The 16,465-nt window shown below is 45.0% G+C and overlaps 1 protein-coding gene across 4 annotated transcripts in view; it reads right to left on the minus strand.

Moving 5' to 3' along the window:
* Positions 1-16,465, minus strand: part of LOC133425368 (nck-associated protein 5-like) — a 204,052-nt gene that overhangs the window by 85,572 nt on the left and 102,015 nt on the right. For 3 of the 4 annotated variants that reach the window (XM_061716190.1, XM_061716193.1, XM_061716191.1), the window contains one exon: positions 79-142. In XM_061716190.1, the coding sequence (XP_061572174.1) occupies positions 79-142 (64 nt within the window). Of the gene's footprint in view, positions 1-78; positions 143-14,160; positions 14,525-16,465 lie in introns of those variants that run through there. The other variant, XM_061716194.1, reaches the window with a different exon arrangement.

Here is a 16,465-nt window from a genome sequence, read left to right on the forward strand (position 1 = left end):
GCAATAAATAACAGTAATAATGTCAAGAAAAAAAGACCTGGATTATGTTTATGCACAGAAAGATGTGAGAGACATTACCATTGTTCCTTCGCTCTTGCTCCGTGCGACTTCCCTCTGCAGGCGAGCCACAGCCAGCTTTTCCCTAAACAAACATCGGAGAGAGAGGGAAGAGCAGTGACTCAGGGTGTCATCATTGTTTAGTCCTCAGAAACAAAGAGGCCCTGACGACTTTCTGCACAGCAAATCAATACGAAGTCAGAATCGTCCACAATAACTTCAGCCAGTCAGAATTTCCACAAACACACACACACATACGAGTCAGATTGTTTTACAGCTCTTCATATCTGATGTTTAAGGTCAGTATCAGTTCTGCATGTGAGAAACAGACAATTCTTACTTCCATTTTTCAACTTCTCCTGCCAAACAGCAGAAACAACACAAGCCTGCCAGCACACACACACATACAGACACAGACACACACACACACACACAGGCGATGAAGTCGTCTGCTAACTGTGTAAAACAGAGCTTGCAGTTCTGTCCAGACAGAAATAGCTCAGAGGAAACAAAAAGCAGGGCATCCTCGCACCAGACTTTACACCCCCACCCATAACACCCCCCCCTTTCATCTGCGCACATACACTCACACGAACCAGGCCAAACAAAGAAGCCGACTGTGCACGTCCGATCTGCTTCCCACGTGAGGGCATTCCAGACTTTAATGGGATGAATCTTGGCACACTAGCACGGATCATGAAGAGCCTCATCCCCGAGCCCTCCAGAGACGAAAAGCTTGTCACCCTCTCAGTTTTTTCATCCACTTTTTCTGGGGGAAACGGCAACAATGAGTCGAGGATCAAAACACCTCTTCGTGCGGCGCAACATGAATACAGATGACAACAAAAGTTGATCTGTTTTAGGCCAAATATTGTAAATATACCGTAGTTTGTCAATGCATTACTGAAGTTCCCTGACACATGACCTGCATTTTTAGCCGTTGTACCTGTTATTTATATACGAGTATGCAAGATATGATGCTTTTCTGGATTAATAAAAGTATAGATGGGTGTCATTAATACTGGGGTAAAAAGAGATTCAACCGAGATGAAAAAATGAATCACGAGTAACGTTCAGGTGAACCGTTCACTTATTTAACCTCCAATTGTCACGATCAGGGGATGTTTTATTTATATATCAAATAAAACTACTAAAATTAAATAGGCAGAAATAGTAAAAAAAGAAAGAAAAAAAAAGGTAAATCATCAATTTTCAGGAGGCCCTTGATTGAATCACGTGGGAGGCTCAATTTTGTCAGGAAAAATAAGCAAATAAGAGCTTAAAACTTAATATATACTTAATATATTATATAATACTTAAATACTTCACATAATCACCTCTTTTTTCCAGAGCGATTTAAAACATTTCATCTCAAAATCTCCAGTAAAATGATGTAGAAAAAAAAGGGGAATACTGTATGCAGATAAGAGTAGTTTTCTTGAAACATCAGTTACTTTCTGTTGTTCAAGGTCAAATGTTTGGATAATAATAGTTTTTGGGGTCCAGCAGATGTAAGAGGCTCAATCAGCTTGATACAACATTTTTAGCTGAGTCATGACGCTGACAAGCACTGGACTTGTCTGTGCAAGAATCTCGCGTACACCTAATGAGTCCTAATAAAGCAGCTGATCCAGCAGACAACCACGTAATCGCAGTCACCTGCACATTTTTCACATTTCTGCAGAGCAGACGCCCAAGCCCCTCGCAGAAATCCCCAACCCCCAAAATAGCTCCTGACTAACGCCTTCTTGACAAGAAGACACCATTGTTTCTTACCTGTCTGGAAACCCCCACCCCCCCCCAAGTGGTTAGAAAGACAGACGGATGAGTCGACCGTCTGGACTGAAAACAGAACGCGCTACAGACGGACACGACCTCTCCTGCTGCTCCTGCTGGTGTCGCCGTTGGGGATGACGGAGGCCGTTTTTGTCGACTCGCCCCTTCTGAGGCAAACAGGCCGAATAAAGCAAAGACTAGCAGGGCACAAAGATTGTGAAACAGAGTTTGGCCGGTTACGAATCAACGGGGAAGTGGCGCAAAAGTGCCACAGCAGCAGAGATGTCAAGTAACGAAGTACAAATACTTCGTTAAGTAGAAATTTTGGTTATTACTTCACTGGAGTAATTATTTTTTATTTTGACGACTTTTTACTTTTACTCCTTACATTTTCACGCAATTATCTGTACTTTTTACTCCTTACATTTTAAAAACAGCCTCGTTACTCTATTTCATTTCGGCCTTTAATAAAAACTATCCAGTTAAATTGCTCCGTCCCGATAGAGCGAATTTGGTTGTGGTTGTTTCAGATGTTCTTGTCCAGTTTTGTTCTTACATCCGTTCCCTCAGATTCCTGCAACTAAACTTGGATGTACATTCCAATAAAGGTTAGGATAAATGATAACATGCCTCTGAAGTTTGACTTTTTGCACCATTACAATACTTATAGGCAACTAGTCATCATATCTGCTGCTCTCTGAAACACATGTTAATGCTCAATAGTACACATATATGGTTCTTTAATATATTTGCATTATACTAAGATACATTCATTTTCAATGGCTTTTGTCCTTAATGGCTTTTTTCCCCCTTACATTACTTTTACTTTTATACTTTAAGTAGTTTTGAAACCAGTACTTTTATACTTTTACTTGAGTAAAAAACTTGAGTTGATACTTCAACTTCTACAGGAGTATTTTTAAACTCTAGTATCTATACTTCTACCTGAGTAATGAATGTGAATACTGAAGACACCTCTGCACAGCAGTGAGGCGTGGGGCAGCGTGGGGCGGCGCGGGCCTCCATACCCAAGGTAAGGTGCATGGATCCGCGTGGACGTGTTTCAATACACCTGAAAGTGACTCACACTCATGTGCGTCTCTTCCGATTACCACATACTGTACGCACCATTACACCATCCCGGGAACGAAGGGGGAACGACAACAAAAGAAAAGCTCTGGAACTTCTCACAGCAGATCTTGTTTTGCTAAACGGGGCTGCGCCTGGCATTCCTCCAGTCTGTGTTATGGCTGAGCATCGGCCCTGCAAGGGGTTAAGTTTCAGAGCACTTATGAACAGGCATGTTCCAGGAGCAACGGAGCATGAGCCAACTGCGCCCCGGGAAAAAAAAAGAAAAAAAAAATATTGCTCGCCAGATATAGAGCAATTTGACATTCTGTGTTAAACATAATTACAGTAATTGGCACCAGCAGTAGTCAAAACATTATTTTGGAGCAAAAGCGCTCGCTGGTGGCATCCAATTGTTTGCTGGAATGATCCTTGAGATCGTAAGCTTCAATCTGCTGTCCTTCATTTACTGTACGTAATGACATATTTCACTCTAGATTTGTCACGCATAACTTCGATCTGGGTTCGAAGCAAATCCCCCCCCCCCACAATTGCAGCTGTGCAAACTGGCCGCGAAATAGTCAGACGGAGCAACTCGAAGATTGTTATGTCAAGAAGTTTATCTTGAGCCATCGCTATTGTAAAATGCCGTAGTTTGGCCTGTTAGAACAAATTAGCGTGGCGGGATGATGTTTTCATTTCCCTCTAAAACATAAACGGCCCCGTAGATCCCGTCCAGGAAGGGTTTTAGGGCTCAGAGTCTCGAAACGCCTCATTTTGAAGGATAATTCCAGTTGATTATAACTTGTGTTGGTGCAGACGTTGAGTCAAATGCTTAGAACAACACTGGGCAAGAAACATTAGCAGCCATGTTTTCCAACTATACCGAAACCATGATTGCTCTACTAAAACAGTCCCTCTAGAAATAAGCCTAATAATCCATAGATTTGGTCAAAATTGACTTATTGTGGTCAAAAATATATTTTCCAAAAGGGTGAGAAAAAGTTTCTTGGCTAGAATCCATTAAACTAGCAAAATAGTCCAATAAATCTTTATATTTTCTTAAAATGAGGCTTTTATTAAAAGTTGGAACTGAGTTTTTGCGGTGCAGGAGGTACCAAAAGTCCCCTTTCTTGCAATTTGATTTCTATTTGATTTGATTTTGTCAGAAGCCTTGGTAAACGAGCATGTGCCCTGCACGTCTCTCACACTTCATGCCCTTCACATCCCAGCATGTGATGAAAGCTCAAGCTGACGGGTGCCCGTGTATGAATTCCTCCCTCTCGGATTTTCTACTTCTCTGAGCAGCATTATTAGAAAGCATGGCTGAATAACTCCGAGCTGCCAGTCGGGAGCACCTCGGACCTCCAGCCGTTCCCAGTGACCTGGAATCACCTGAAAGCAGTGGAAGCCTTACTGGACGAGGGAATCCCGCCAGGCTTTACTGGAGGCGGGGGACAAGCCCCATTACCAGCGCGATAGACACTTGTGTGTGCTCAGCCGGCTCTGCAGAAACAGGCACGTGCACGAGAATCTGCTGCGTGTAAAAAGCAGGTCGAGGAGGTTCTTATCTTCAGACCCTGGAACGGTTTGGTAAAGTTAGAAGAAGCCAGATAAGAAAAGGTTTTTACATCTCTCTCATGTGAACTCTTTGCTGTGAAAAAAGTTCCTACATGGAAAAAGGTTTTGTCTCTCTTTTTTTTGGAAAATGGGATCATAGTTTCTCGACAGACACCATAGTTTGTTTCAAACTCTGTTTCAGTGCTTTCAAAACCTATGCATTGTTCGTAACCTGACTAACTCCTGGGTCCCACCGGCCGTGGTGCACCAGCGACCGAGTGGTTCCACCAGAACCGCCGCACACTCTCTAGAACCATCCCAGAAGCCGCCGTCCGCCCAACCTGATCCCATCTCCCACAGGGAGCAGAAGCAGCAGGAACCACGTCCTCAGCCGCCCCCAAAGGTCCCGGCTACAGGGTTTTAGAAGCGCAACCGCTTGAAAATGGGTTGGACTGTTGAGGTAACGAGTTTAAATATAAGTTATGGGCATGATATCCCAACCCCAACCCGATGATTTGAAGGGGAACTTTCTTATGAAGTGACATCATCTTCTCTACACCTCCAAAAATAACATTCCTTGTTCCTCGTGCGACTCCAGCACCATGATAAAAGAGAAGATCCAAGCCGGATCGACCCGGCCTCCTCTGCACATCCTACCTCCTCAGACACTGTGCCTCCTGCCGCTCCTCACGGCGAGGCAACGCGCCGGCTGTTTGCTTCACGGCATGCAAAGACACGATCTGACAGGGCAGAGGGAGGATCAATCACGGCGGGAGCGTTCGCCAACTTGATCTGACATGTCTGGCTCGTGTGCTTTGAACCGCTTTGTGGGAGGCAGACGTTTAGCTGCATCTTCCTGTCCGTGCACCATACAGGTGCTTTCATCCATTGTACCTGCTCTGCTGTTTAACACATAATAAAAAGAGGGAAGAAAGGGCTGTCTCTGGTGTTTTAATTTTCCTATTATCAAGTGTTTAAATCTTCCTTCGGTTAAGAGACGCTGACAGATACTGATTCTCCCTGCGAGGGTTAGTCACACAGGCATGAATACACACATGTAGAGGTATAAAAGATGCATAAACCACAGGTCCAGCATTGTCGGCGAGTCCTGCATGTAGCTAAACATTGCAATCGTTGGGAGCCACAACTGTACAGGGCGGCCGGAAGGGATGCATAAATGTTTGGATGAGAGCAGAGCTGCCATGCATTTATGCATTAGTGTCTGCACTCCTGCTGGGTTAAGAGCTCTGACACGCACGCAATCCCCCCACCCACACCGCCGATCATGTTCAGAGGCTGCTGCACGTTTTGGGTGACCGGTCTGGACCGGTCATCCCCGTCCTTTATCATCCTGCAGTCATGTTATGTAACCCTCTGCTCAGGTCCAAAAAGTTCACCCCAGCCCTCTCTGTGGGACAATGAGCTCAGCGGGGCGTTTGATATGTTATAACATCCATCCCAGCCCGACAGGAAAACAGAGCTGAGCAGACTTACAACGACCAGAATGAGGCAAACAGGAGTCTGTCACCCTGTGGCAACAAGAACATAAACCTTGGACAACTTTATTTCATGTTCTGAACGTTTAATCCTCCCAGAGCTCGTTTAATCCAGTTGAACACCAACTTGGCAACTATATCCGCTTTAGCTCTCGGAGCGAAGACTCATCTGGTTCGGCCGTCTGAGGGGTGGGGCTCGCACATCTGTGACCGATCAATTGGTCAAGGCGCATCAGGAAGATCCAATTAATCATCGCGACATCCCAACGGGGTTGGAGGTAGATGCTGGTCCAGGCTCCCACAGACTGGAGCACGAGCTGGAAACATTGCAGTTCCTTGAATGACCACTAGGAGTTGCCTCCAAAAGTGAGGCAATCCCACTTTTGAGCACGGTACAAATCGTGGTTTTGGTCTCCATTTCTGGATTTTACATCCATAAATGTGAAGGGGGCAGAATTTATATACACTTCATCAGGTGACATTATAAAAATGATTATTAGGGGCATGTGATTGCTGCATTTCAATATATGCTGTCACCAGCTAGATCAGGGGTCGGCAACCCATAATGTTGAAAGAGCCATATTGTACCAAAAACACAAAAAACAAATATGTCTGGAGCCGCAAAAAATGAAAAGTCTTGTATAAGCCTTAGAATGAAGACAACACATGCTGCATGTTTCTATATTAGTTATAACTGGGGTTAGATTTTTTTTTTCATTATGCACTTTGAGAAAAAAGTCGAAATGTCGAGAGAAAAGTTGAAATGTCGAGAAAAAAGTCAAAATGTCGAGATTAATGTTGAAGTACAACCTCGAGAAAAAAGTCAAAATGTTGAGAAAAAAGGCAAAATGTTGAGGAAAAAAGGCGAATTGTCGAGAAAAAAGTCAAAATGTCTAAATTAAAAAGGAAAGGAAAAAGGAAGAAAAAAAGAAGAAAAAGGTCAAACATTTTTGAAAAAGCTCCAGGGAGCCACTACGGTGGCTCTAGAGCCGCGGGTTGCCGACCCCCGAGCTAGATGTTGCCACTTTGGTACTTTGAAATTGTCGTATTCAGTGAATTTGACGTCAGAGCTGTGATTAAAGAACCAAGACAGTATTTTTAAACATCAAATTGCTAATTGTGCTGTTGGTTTTAAGAAGAGACCACCCGGTCTGGGTTGGTGGTAATTGAACGTCCCTTCAGTCAAGTGAGCATCCCCCTGCCGGACCGGTCCCTGGTTCGGCTGCTCTACCCCGGTAAAGCTGGAGGGCAGCAGCAGCTCTGACGGAGCTCAGCTGGACTTCCAGTCGTCTTTGTTTCGGTTCTGGTGATCCCAGTTTCAGAGGGTTTGTCCGTTTCTCGTTATAAAGTCTATGGAGGCATAATGGGAACCCAAAAAAACAGCACGGCCAAGCAGTCGGCGAGGCATAGGGAGCTTTACCTCACCACACCAGAGCATCAATTATTGACGGGTGAAATGAGATGAGGTTCTGTTGTGAACACAAAGAACAACATCTCAGGCTGCCACGCGGCTTTAGTCAAGCAACCCTCGTAATCAGCATAGTTTTATTTCTTTGTTCTTTGTCTGACCGCAGAAAATGTTTTTTTCTCACCACATATCTAATCGCACTTACATGCACATCATTTATGTGAAAATGACAAAAGGGCGTTTTTTCCCCCCCTTGATTTGGACACCGGTGCACAACTTCAGTCCTTTTCCCTCTTGATTTAAGGAATCACGTTGACATGGGTGCAGTTATACAAGCTGAGGTGATCCCAATCAGCAAGATTTATCCAAAGTAAACAACACGTTGAGCGCTTTGAGCTGTTTATGCTTTCCCTCGTTGATAACATCTAGATCTCGGTTCTTCTCAGGAATCTCCGCGTTGGAAAGCTGCTGCAAGATTAAAGCACCGCAGGGCTTTGTTGTGGTGTCTCTTACAGTTGGTAGTGACAGTGTGAGAATAACTTATCTTGCAAAGGACGGGGTTAAAATGCATCGTTTAGTCAGTCAGAATCAGGTGAAATGCACGCACTGCTGCTTCAATCTTCTGAAGCAGCAAAAAAATCCAACATGAGGAATCCTCTGAGACTCCTCCTGAGCTTGGAGGAATGTGCTCGCCCAGCGTGGATTACTCCTGCCTGACTGTCTCTCTCCCTAAATGTTTTCTTATTCTCTGAACAGGGTCTGACCTCAATTGTTTCCACGCCACAGACGCATTCCTGTCCGGACGACGTGAAGCGCCGCGGACGAGCAGATGTGCATTAAAAATTGCCGCAGCACCCGCCCTGTCGGGACGGTTTACTCACCGGCGCGGCTCACGGTTAACGGGAATGGAGCCAGACTTGATCGCTCCCGAGCACATGGATGAACACACATGTACAAACACACTGGCCAAGACATGCACACACACACACAACTTTGAATCTTTTATGTTCAAATCATAAAAGAGAGATGAGTTGGAGCTGAAACGCTGCAGCGTCCCTGGTGCAGAGGACAGAGATGATGACGGAGCCCAGGAAAGGAGAGGTAAAATCACTCAAAGAAGTTTGGAAACTGCCACGAGCACTGTCGTTCCAACAGGTCGCAATCTCGTGTTTGTGCAAGTTTTTCCACTGTTATCTTGACAATGACACATAATTGCGTTTCAGTGAAGCACCCTTCACGCCGGACTACAATTACCTCATGATTTAAGAGTTCACCTGCGTTTCAAGGAGGTGCAATAGCAATAAAGAGGAAGAAAAAAAGCCAAACCATCAGCATACCTTTGCAAAGAGCACATTTGCAGAAGTATGCAGAAACGCAGCTGTACGCTCGGAGCAAATGGTTTAGAAGACGCCGAGCCATGTCCGAAGGTGAAAATGCTTGAATCCGTGCCAAGACGCCACGCTTAAGGGGTGCAAGAAGATTACAATGTACAAGTGGGGAATGTCTCTCCTCAGTACCTTTCATGGTGTTAAACGTGGCATAAAATTGGAAAATGAATACATTTGCACTTGAAAGATAAAAGGGAGTTGGTTTTTTCGAACACAAGTTGGCTTTTCAAAATAAAAAAAGCCTTTTATATGAACAATTAGTCTGGGATGGTGGTTGTTGGTTTTGGAGTAAAAACTTGTGAAGACATCATGATTGACATGAATATTGGCTCTTGGACGCTCCCGTAGAAGTCATCGCGTTGACATTTGAACCGTACTGAAAGCAAAGACAAATGTTTACAATCCACGTCTTCAGTTCTTTTCCAATTCTTGCAATCTAATTGGAAAAAAAGAAACTCTTTCAAGCTTTTATGAGTATTTAAGCGAGCCATCGGTGCACTGATCATAAGAGAATTAAGCTAACGAGTCCCTGAACCGCCTGTGGGAAACCTTTTATTGTCGTTAAATTCCTTGTGAGAAGCCCGTGAGGTTTTACAGCCGGTGGTAACCTCTTCGTCTGCCTCATGTTTCAGATTTGTCACCGTGTGTCACGAGACTCGTCCGTTCAGTCTGGCTGGAATCACATTTCTAACCACCTCCAAATGTAGTTTGGAGCCAATTTGCGAAAACCAGACTCGGTTTCTAAAACTCTTTGAAGTCTGAACCTGCACCACTCAATAAGAGTCACTGAAATTGATCTTAGAAACTCTCAATTTTGGCTCCTGCAAGCATCTCCACTCACAACCGCTGGTGGAAGTGAAGTCATCTCAATCCAGCACATTTAATCTATGTATTCATTGTCACCGAAGCACATGCGTGTTATGTTTAAGTCACATGTTGCAGCCATTGTCCTGGACCTCACACCACAGCTGGCCTGCGCTGCAATAATCGGGCAGGTTACTACAGCACCGCGATGCTGGAAGGTTCTGCTGACTCTTGCAGACTGTGCACGGCTGAGGTATTTTTCAATGGCTGTCAACACTTTCAGAGAAGCGGGCAAACAGTGGCCCTTTACAGCGACGGACAAATGCCTGCTCCACTTACAATGCAGACTAAACAGAAGCACTTGAAGGCTCGGCAGTTTCCACCTCTGCCCCCCCAAACCGCCCCCCCGGTGCATGTTTTGGTGTTTTTGTTTTCTCTCTGACTGCAGCTCCCTCGACTCTGACCAGAAATGTTGAAAAAACGTGTGCAAATTTGAAAATAAATATCAATTTTGACCCAGTCTTTGTTCTATCTTCTTTCTGGCATTCAAGGAGTTAAATGTTAGTGGTTGTAATTCACTCTGAGTAAAGACTGCCCCCAAAAGGCTCAATGGCCCTAAACACAACAGCCGAGGTGTTTGGAGAAGAGTTTTACAGCTTTAAAGGCCAGCTCCTCCGGAGGACCTCGATCCGTTTCCCTTCCAGCTGCGCCAACACCTCCGCTCGCTGGATGCGGTCCCCCCAGCGATTATCCCACAATTTACGGCCAAGATAGCGGGGAGGTGAGGGTTGCCGACGTTCCCCGCCCCGCGCAATCTCAAAATACGACACTGACCCCTTTTTGCAATCTCATAAACGGCTCACTCTCGCTGCGGTTAGAGAAAAAAATATATACTTGAGAGCGAGAGAGAGAGCTAAAAAAATAAATAAATGAAAGTCTTTGATCCTAAAACTTCCATGCAAGTGTGAAAGTGTGTCAACTGGAAGTCTGTGTGCTGTAAACAAGGGCAACACCATATTATCTTGTAAACTCTTGGCATGGGAGACTATGACCTAAAAAAAAAAAAAAAACACAAATCCAATTTCAGGATTGTTTTTCTCCCCCCCATAAGCCAAAACCCCAAGAGACATGCCAACAAAAGCTTTTAGAAAAAGGGTAAACAAAAGTTTATGACTGTAAACTGAGATCCCCAAAACTTCCCGGTTGACAGACAGGATTTTGAACCCGCGTTCGGCAGGAATGCCGGTTCTACATCCCTGCGAGTCCTTGCACCTTGCCGAACCCACATGGAGCGAGTTCACCCGCTCAGAAACCGCAAAAATGCTCCAGCTCTAATGACATCATTTAACAGTCAGAGAGTGTGTCTGGGCAGCGCTTCGTCTCCAGGCAAAACAGTCGCTGCATGCAATAAGCCATTGATAGCGAGCAAATAAAAGCCTTTAATCGGATATAAATTGTCCCGGACCATTAAACTTCTTTTTTTCTGAATGACATCACTCTAAACTCAGCTAAGGGGACACATGGAGACAAGTCACCTGATACTTCTTTATTATTGTAGCTTGTTAACATTCAGGGAAACACAGCGGGGGAAACTTTATCTAGATTTCAGTGTCTCCCGAGAGCATTTAATATCAGAATGATGTGTCATTTATTTGCATAAACAGGCCCAGACAGCGCCGCGGAGCTTGGGCTGCATTGGGATGTTCCCACGTGCAGTTTGTCAGACACGATAAACGCAGGCCAGGCTAAGGGGAGGAATGCATTCAAAGCAGCGTTAATTGAGCTGGATGGCCTCTAGTCACAGGAGCAAAATGCCTGAACGAGACTCAGGCTGGCCAGATCCCGAGATGTGCCTCACACGTACACATCATTAAACTGGCTTACGGCTCCGGAGTGCCGATGAAGACTGCAGAGACAGTGGGAATTATGTGGGAAAGTTGTCTGGAAGGAGCTCCCCTCCTCCCTCCTACAAAATAAAAGTCCTCTGGCTGTCAATGAAGGGGAAATGCTCCCATGCTGAGGCCCACTGGGCCAGCCATTGAACAAGGGAGCATTCCTCAGTAATTCTGTTTGACCTGAACTCAAGATGCTGGCTGAGGGTCACCGAAGACAGAGCGCCACATACGGGCAGGGACGAAAGGGGCGGAGGAGAAGAAGGAATATCGGATGTGAAGGAGCGAGGGGCAAAGTGATGGACAAGAGTTAGAGGGGTGGAAGAAAACACAATAGCACGCCTTAATTTGGCTCCTTCTTTCAGGCTGGAGCTTTGGTTGCAAAGCCCAGCACAATGAAGCCCTCACTTTTCCTCTTCACTGACCAACTTTCCATTTGGTTCACAAAACTTCAACCTGCTGTCGTTCTGGTCTGGTTCGGTTGATGCTCCAAAATTATCTGACCGTCCTCGTAAGAGCTCTTGTGCATCGCTGTTTGCCACCAAGGAATCAAGAAAAATGAGACGATGAACGCAGGGTCGTCAAACAAGAGCAAGGCAGCGATGGTAAAATAATAATGTGGACAAAGGGTTGCACTGCAGAGCGGCCGGGATGGAGAGAATCAGTTTTAATTCTATAAACTCAAATCCCTCCACTTGGCAATCCTCTTACTCGGTAATCCCCAGGTAGGTTTCCGAGGGCAGCGGGCTTAAACTACCCGCTGCTCCGACACATCTGCCCCGGCGGCCGGATGATACAGCTGCCCTGCTGCTCGGCACAGTTCCCATCAACCCAGTTCCAAACACAAATCAAGCCATAAAATATTAACATGCACGTCTAAAGAGTAGAAGATCTAGAGATTTCTAACTGGAAGCCTCACAGATGTTCTGACCACGTGGTAGTGATGTAATCATGTGTTCATGGTAACTGCCAATAGCCATGTTTATATGTCTTGTAAAAGAGCAAGTAGATCACCCAAATGATTAGTTTTGTGAGGTCAAATATTTGAACAATTTCTTTGACATGCCTTATTGAACTGTGCATATAAAGCCAGTTACCACAGATGAGCATCATCATAGCCTGATCGTAGACCTTTGACTTCTAGAGACCATGGTCTCCAGAAGTCAGGCTAACTATGGTGGAGTTATCGTGACTTCTAGAGACCATGGTTAGGTACATTTTTAGAGATCATGTTTAACTTGACCTCAACAACTATAGCTAACCTGGCTTTTAGAGACCGTAGTTAGCTGGAGTTATTTGAAACCCCTGTTTCCTTGACCCTCTATAAACCATGGTTATCTAACTAGAAAGACTGTTTAGCCTGACTTACTCTAACCATGCTTCGGGCCGACCTCTTTAGACCAAACTTAGCTGAATGTTTTGAAATCTTGTGGAAATCTTGACCTCTAGAAACACCTGGATCGCTGATCACAGTTTGCTCGACTGTGAGAATGTTTTGTCGTCACACTCTGACTTGTTTTAGGACTCGAATCCTCTTGGTTAGGTTTAGGATCATGATTTGATCTAACATACTAGGTTTACAGTACACATACCATGTATAAAGTCTTCAAAAGTGGCAGAGCATGGCAAAGCTGAGAGAAATATGCACGTCCACGGCGGAAAACTGAGGAAACGATAGTAAACCTGGTTTTTAGAAACATAAACAACGTTCGTCACTGGCAGCCGGGACTAAAAGAAGCAGCACTCTTGTTAGAGTCTAGTAACTAGATTTGTAACCTTTCACCCAGCTCACTTGCCATTTTCAGTTATAAAGTATCTACTATAGGACTGTTACTATCTTTTCCTCGTAATGGAAAAGCACCAGTTCCCAGGGCAAAATAGATAAATAAATAAACGTTGATTCAAACTCAAAAAGGGCAGAGAATGGCATTTCTCTCTGGCTTTTTGACAACACCAGCGAGACAGTCACGATACCTCCCATACTCTCCCATGCTCTCATTTCTACACTCCCTTGCAGTTCTGTTTTTAGAGATAACAAAGTCAGCCAAAAATATCAAGCCTGTGTCCAGAATAGTGCACTCGGCATCCTCACTGTGTTAGCTGTGAGCATCCTATTTTCTCTCCGCTCACTGTAAATACAGCTGAGCGTGAGGGAAAACCTGCCAACGGCAGTGACTTTGACGTGTGGACGCCACCGCTCCAGAGGAGATGCTGACCATAACCCGACGGCCACATTGCAACCGTCCATACTGCCCATCGTTCAGCAGGACCTGCACCCAGTTCAGCACCAGTCATGTCAGCGAGGGATTAGTGGGACGGATAGAAAATCCTAATCTGGGAGTAACGGGGAAAGAAAATGAGCAGGGGGAAGCAAAGCTACGCTTTCCTGCAGATAAAAATCCACTGCAGCAATCAACTGTTTTACCTCAAAGATCTGCTCCCTGTCTTTATCAATCACCAGTAGTTTACCCCCCTTGCCCCATTCTGTTGCCACTAGCAACAGGACACGCGATCCCCCTTGGCAAAGGGATAATCTAGATCATCCCCTGTACATGTGTGCGACACTACTCTATAAAACATGTCACTTCCTGCTGAAGGACAATCGTTGAATCTTCATAATAATAATAATGAGGTTCACAGTATCAGTCAACTTGACGGTGGTAAAAGAAAGAAAGAAAGCAGTTTGGTCATGATGACAACCTGCCTCTTACCCTGATGGAGATGCAGCATCCTGGTTCATTCAGAGGACACGCATGGTAATCCACCAGCACTCTCCTCCTGCTCTGCAGCTGCTACCCACCGATCCCGCTGGTGATAAAGTTTACATCCACAATGCAGCAGAGCCGGCTCGACGATGCTCCCCGCTCGCTCCCCCGGCTGCCTCACCTCTCTCTCGTCCCCTCAAGCGCTCAAACACTCTGCTCTCTCCTTCTCCCCGTAGCCTCTGTCCTCTCTGCCTTTCCTGATCTGGCAACACGCATAGACTCTTCCCTCCTGCTACACGCAGGCTCCCTCTGAGCTTTCTCTCACTATAACAAGCTCCTGTTTGCTGCGGCGTACGCCGTACCCACCACCCGCCCACCCTGCTTATCCTGGCTTTATCTTTCCTCTGAGTGTTTCTCTCCTCAGCCTGTCTTTGCTCCCATCTCTTTCTCTCCCACTCTGCCTGAGAGCGACTCTGACTGCGTCCCTCCTCCCCGGGCTCTCAGGACGTTTAACATGTGTTCAGGGGGGGACGGCTGCTGCTCTGCTGCTCCTATGAAGGTGGCTTTTTCCTCAGGGGAGGAGAAGAGAGGTTGGGGTGGGGGTTTGCACAGAGGAGGAGGAGTTTTTCTAATTTTTTTTTTGGGGGGGGGTTGGTTGACAGCAGTGTCAGGGGGGAGTAACTCCAACAAGGGGACGTGAAGAGGCAAGCAGCAGTCGGCTTGCGAGGTTCCACTAACTGGTCTCTTTCAAAGGGAGAGGAAAGGAGCAAGAAAGGGTGACAGAAAGGACAAACAGGAATAAATGAGGAGATCTGGACGACTGAGAGACAAAAGAAAGACTATGTCCACATCAAAAGGACTCCACTAGGTCAAACAAAAAAGTTGCGCAGTTTCTGCTTGAATTGGTCAACTGCATTCAGTAAAAACTGACACAAGTCAGTTAACCACTTTTAACAAGCCCATAGTTCATAGCTGGGACCTGTGAAGAACGTAAGTACTTCTGTTCTGGTTGGAGGACACGCCTACTGATGTTGTGGTGATGACGTTCCTAAACGTGACACGTCATACACGTGCTGAACATGATAATAAACTTCATGACTGAAATGATTCAAACACGTAAATCAGACCAGCTGTGCAATGTTTACTTCCCACCACAAGGTGGCACATGTGAGTGTTTAACGGTCGATGACGACAAATCTCAAAAATTAGTGGACGTAGGATAGCTATTCAATGATAGTGAGCTGCAACTGAGTGAAAGACATTTTATATTTAACTAATGCAACACCTTTGCTACATTCGCACCAACTGTCATATTGTCTAATTCTGATCAGTTATGATTTGCTAAACATGTGATTTGATGGTTCCTATTCGTAACTGCAAGTGATTGAACAAGACAGCTCTGAAAAGACTTGACTTGTGAAGAAAAGGCCTATGAATTCTGGTACATTTGTTCCCAGTCATGTTGTATGATCAGGAATATGACACGTAGCTACAACCGGGTGCTGAATTGTTACTATTCCACTGAGGATTAAATGCAATGAAACTCTGTATCTTGATTTGGATTTCCGGCTACTGCCGACATTTACAGAGTGTATACGCAGGTGGAAACTAAAACGTTCAGCCGTTGTGTCTCCATTACAGTGTCGGGCCCAGTAGGATCCAGTGACTTGGGGAATAAACGCTACGTAGCACTTGCTGGTGGTGATGCACGACTTCAACATCAAATCACAAGGCCAGAAAAGTATCTCCTGCTTAGACACAATCAGCACACAGTCAACTCCACCTCTGTCATCAGCGTTGTCAGGGGTTGCACTAAAGTACTTACCAGAAACTTGTTTGCTAGGGCTAGGCCTGGTTTTGGAGTCGTTGAGGCTGCATGCCTTATTTAGATAAAAATCCGCCATTAGGATTATAATACTATAATTTACCATCTCGTGTCTCGAGTAAGCAGCTTTACAATGAATAAAGCAATTTAACAATTTAACTAATAAAAAAGCCCAAAACAAAACATACTATATAGTAAGATGTCTGACAAACAAATAAATTGCTGCTGTTAGCGAGCTTGCTAAAATAACACATTTGTATTCCTCTTCCTATTGGCTGAAGTTTGGCTGCTGTTCCTCTCTAAAAAAACAGCTGTTTAAGTTTGCGTATGACCAAAGTTCTCATTTTAAATGTGGTTCTTCGTGCTTTGTGAGGCTGCTTTTATCTCCTGGAAGTGCATCAAATTTATTTTCATACGCTAAAATTTTAGTAGATATTTCAGATTCTGATGTTTTAGTAGCAGAAATGTACGGAATCTTAAGACTTT

The sequence above is a fragment of the Cololabis saira genome, chromosome 24 (assembly GCF_033807715.1).
Source record: "Cololabis saira isolate AMF1-May2022 chromosome 24, fColSai1.1, whole genome shotgun sequence".
NCBI classification, from domain to species: domain Eukaryota; kingdom Metazoa; phylum Chordata; class Actinopteri; order Beloniformes; family Belonidae; genus Cololabis; species Cololabis saira.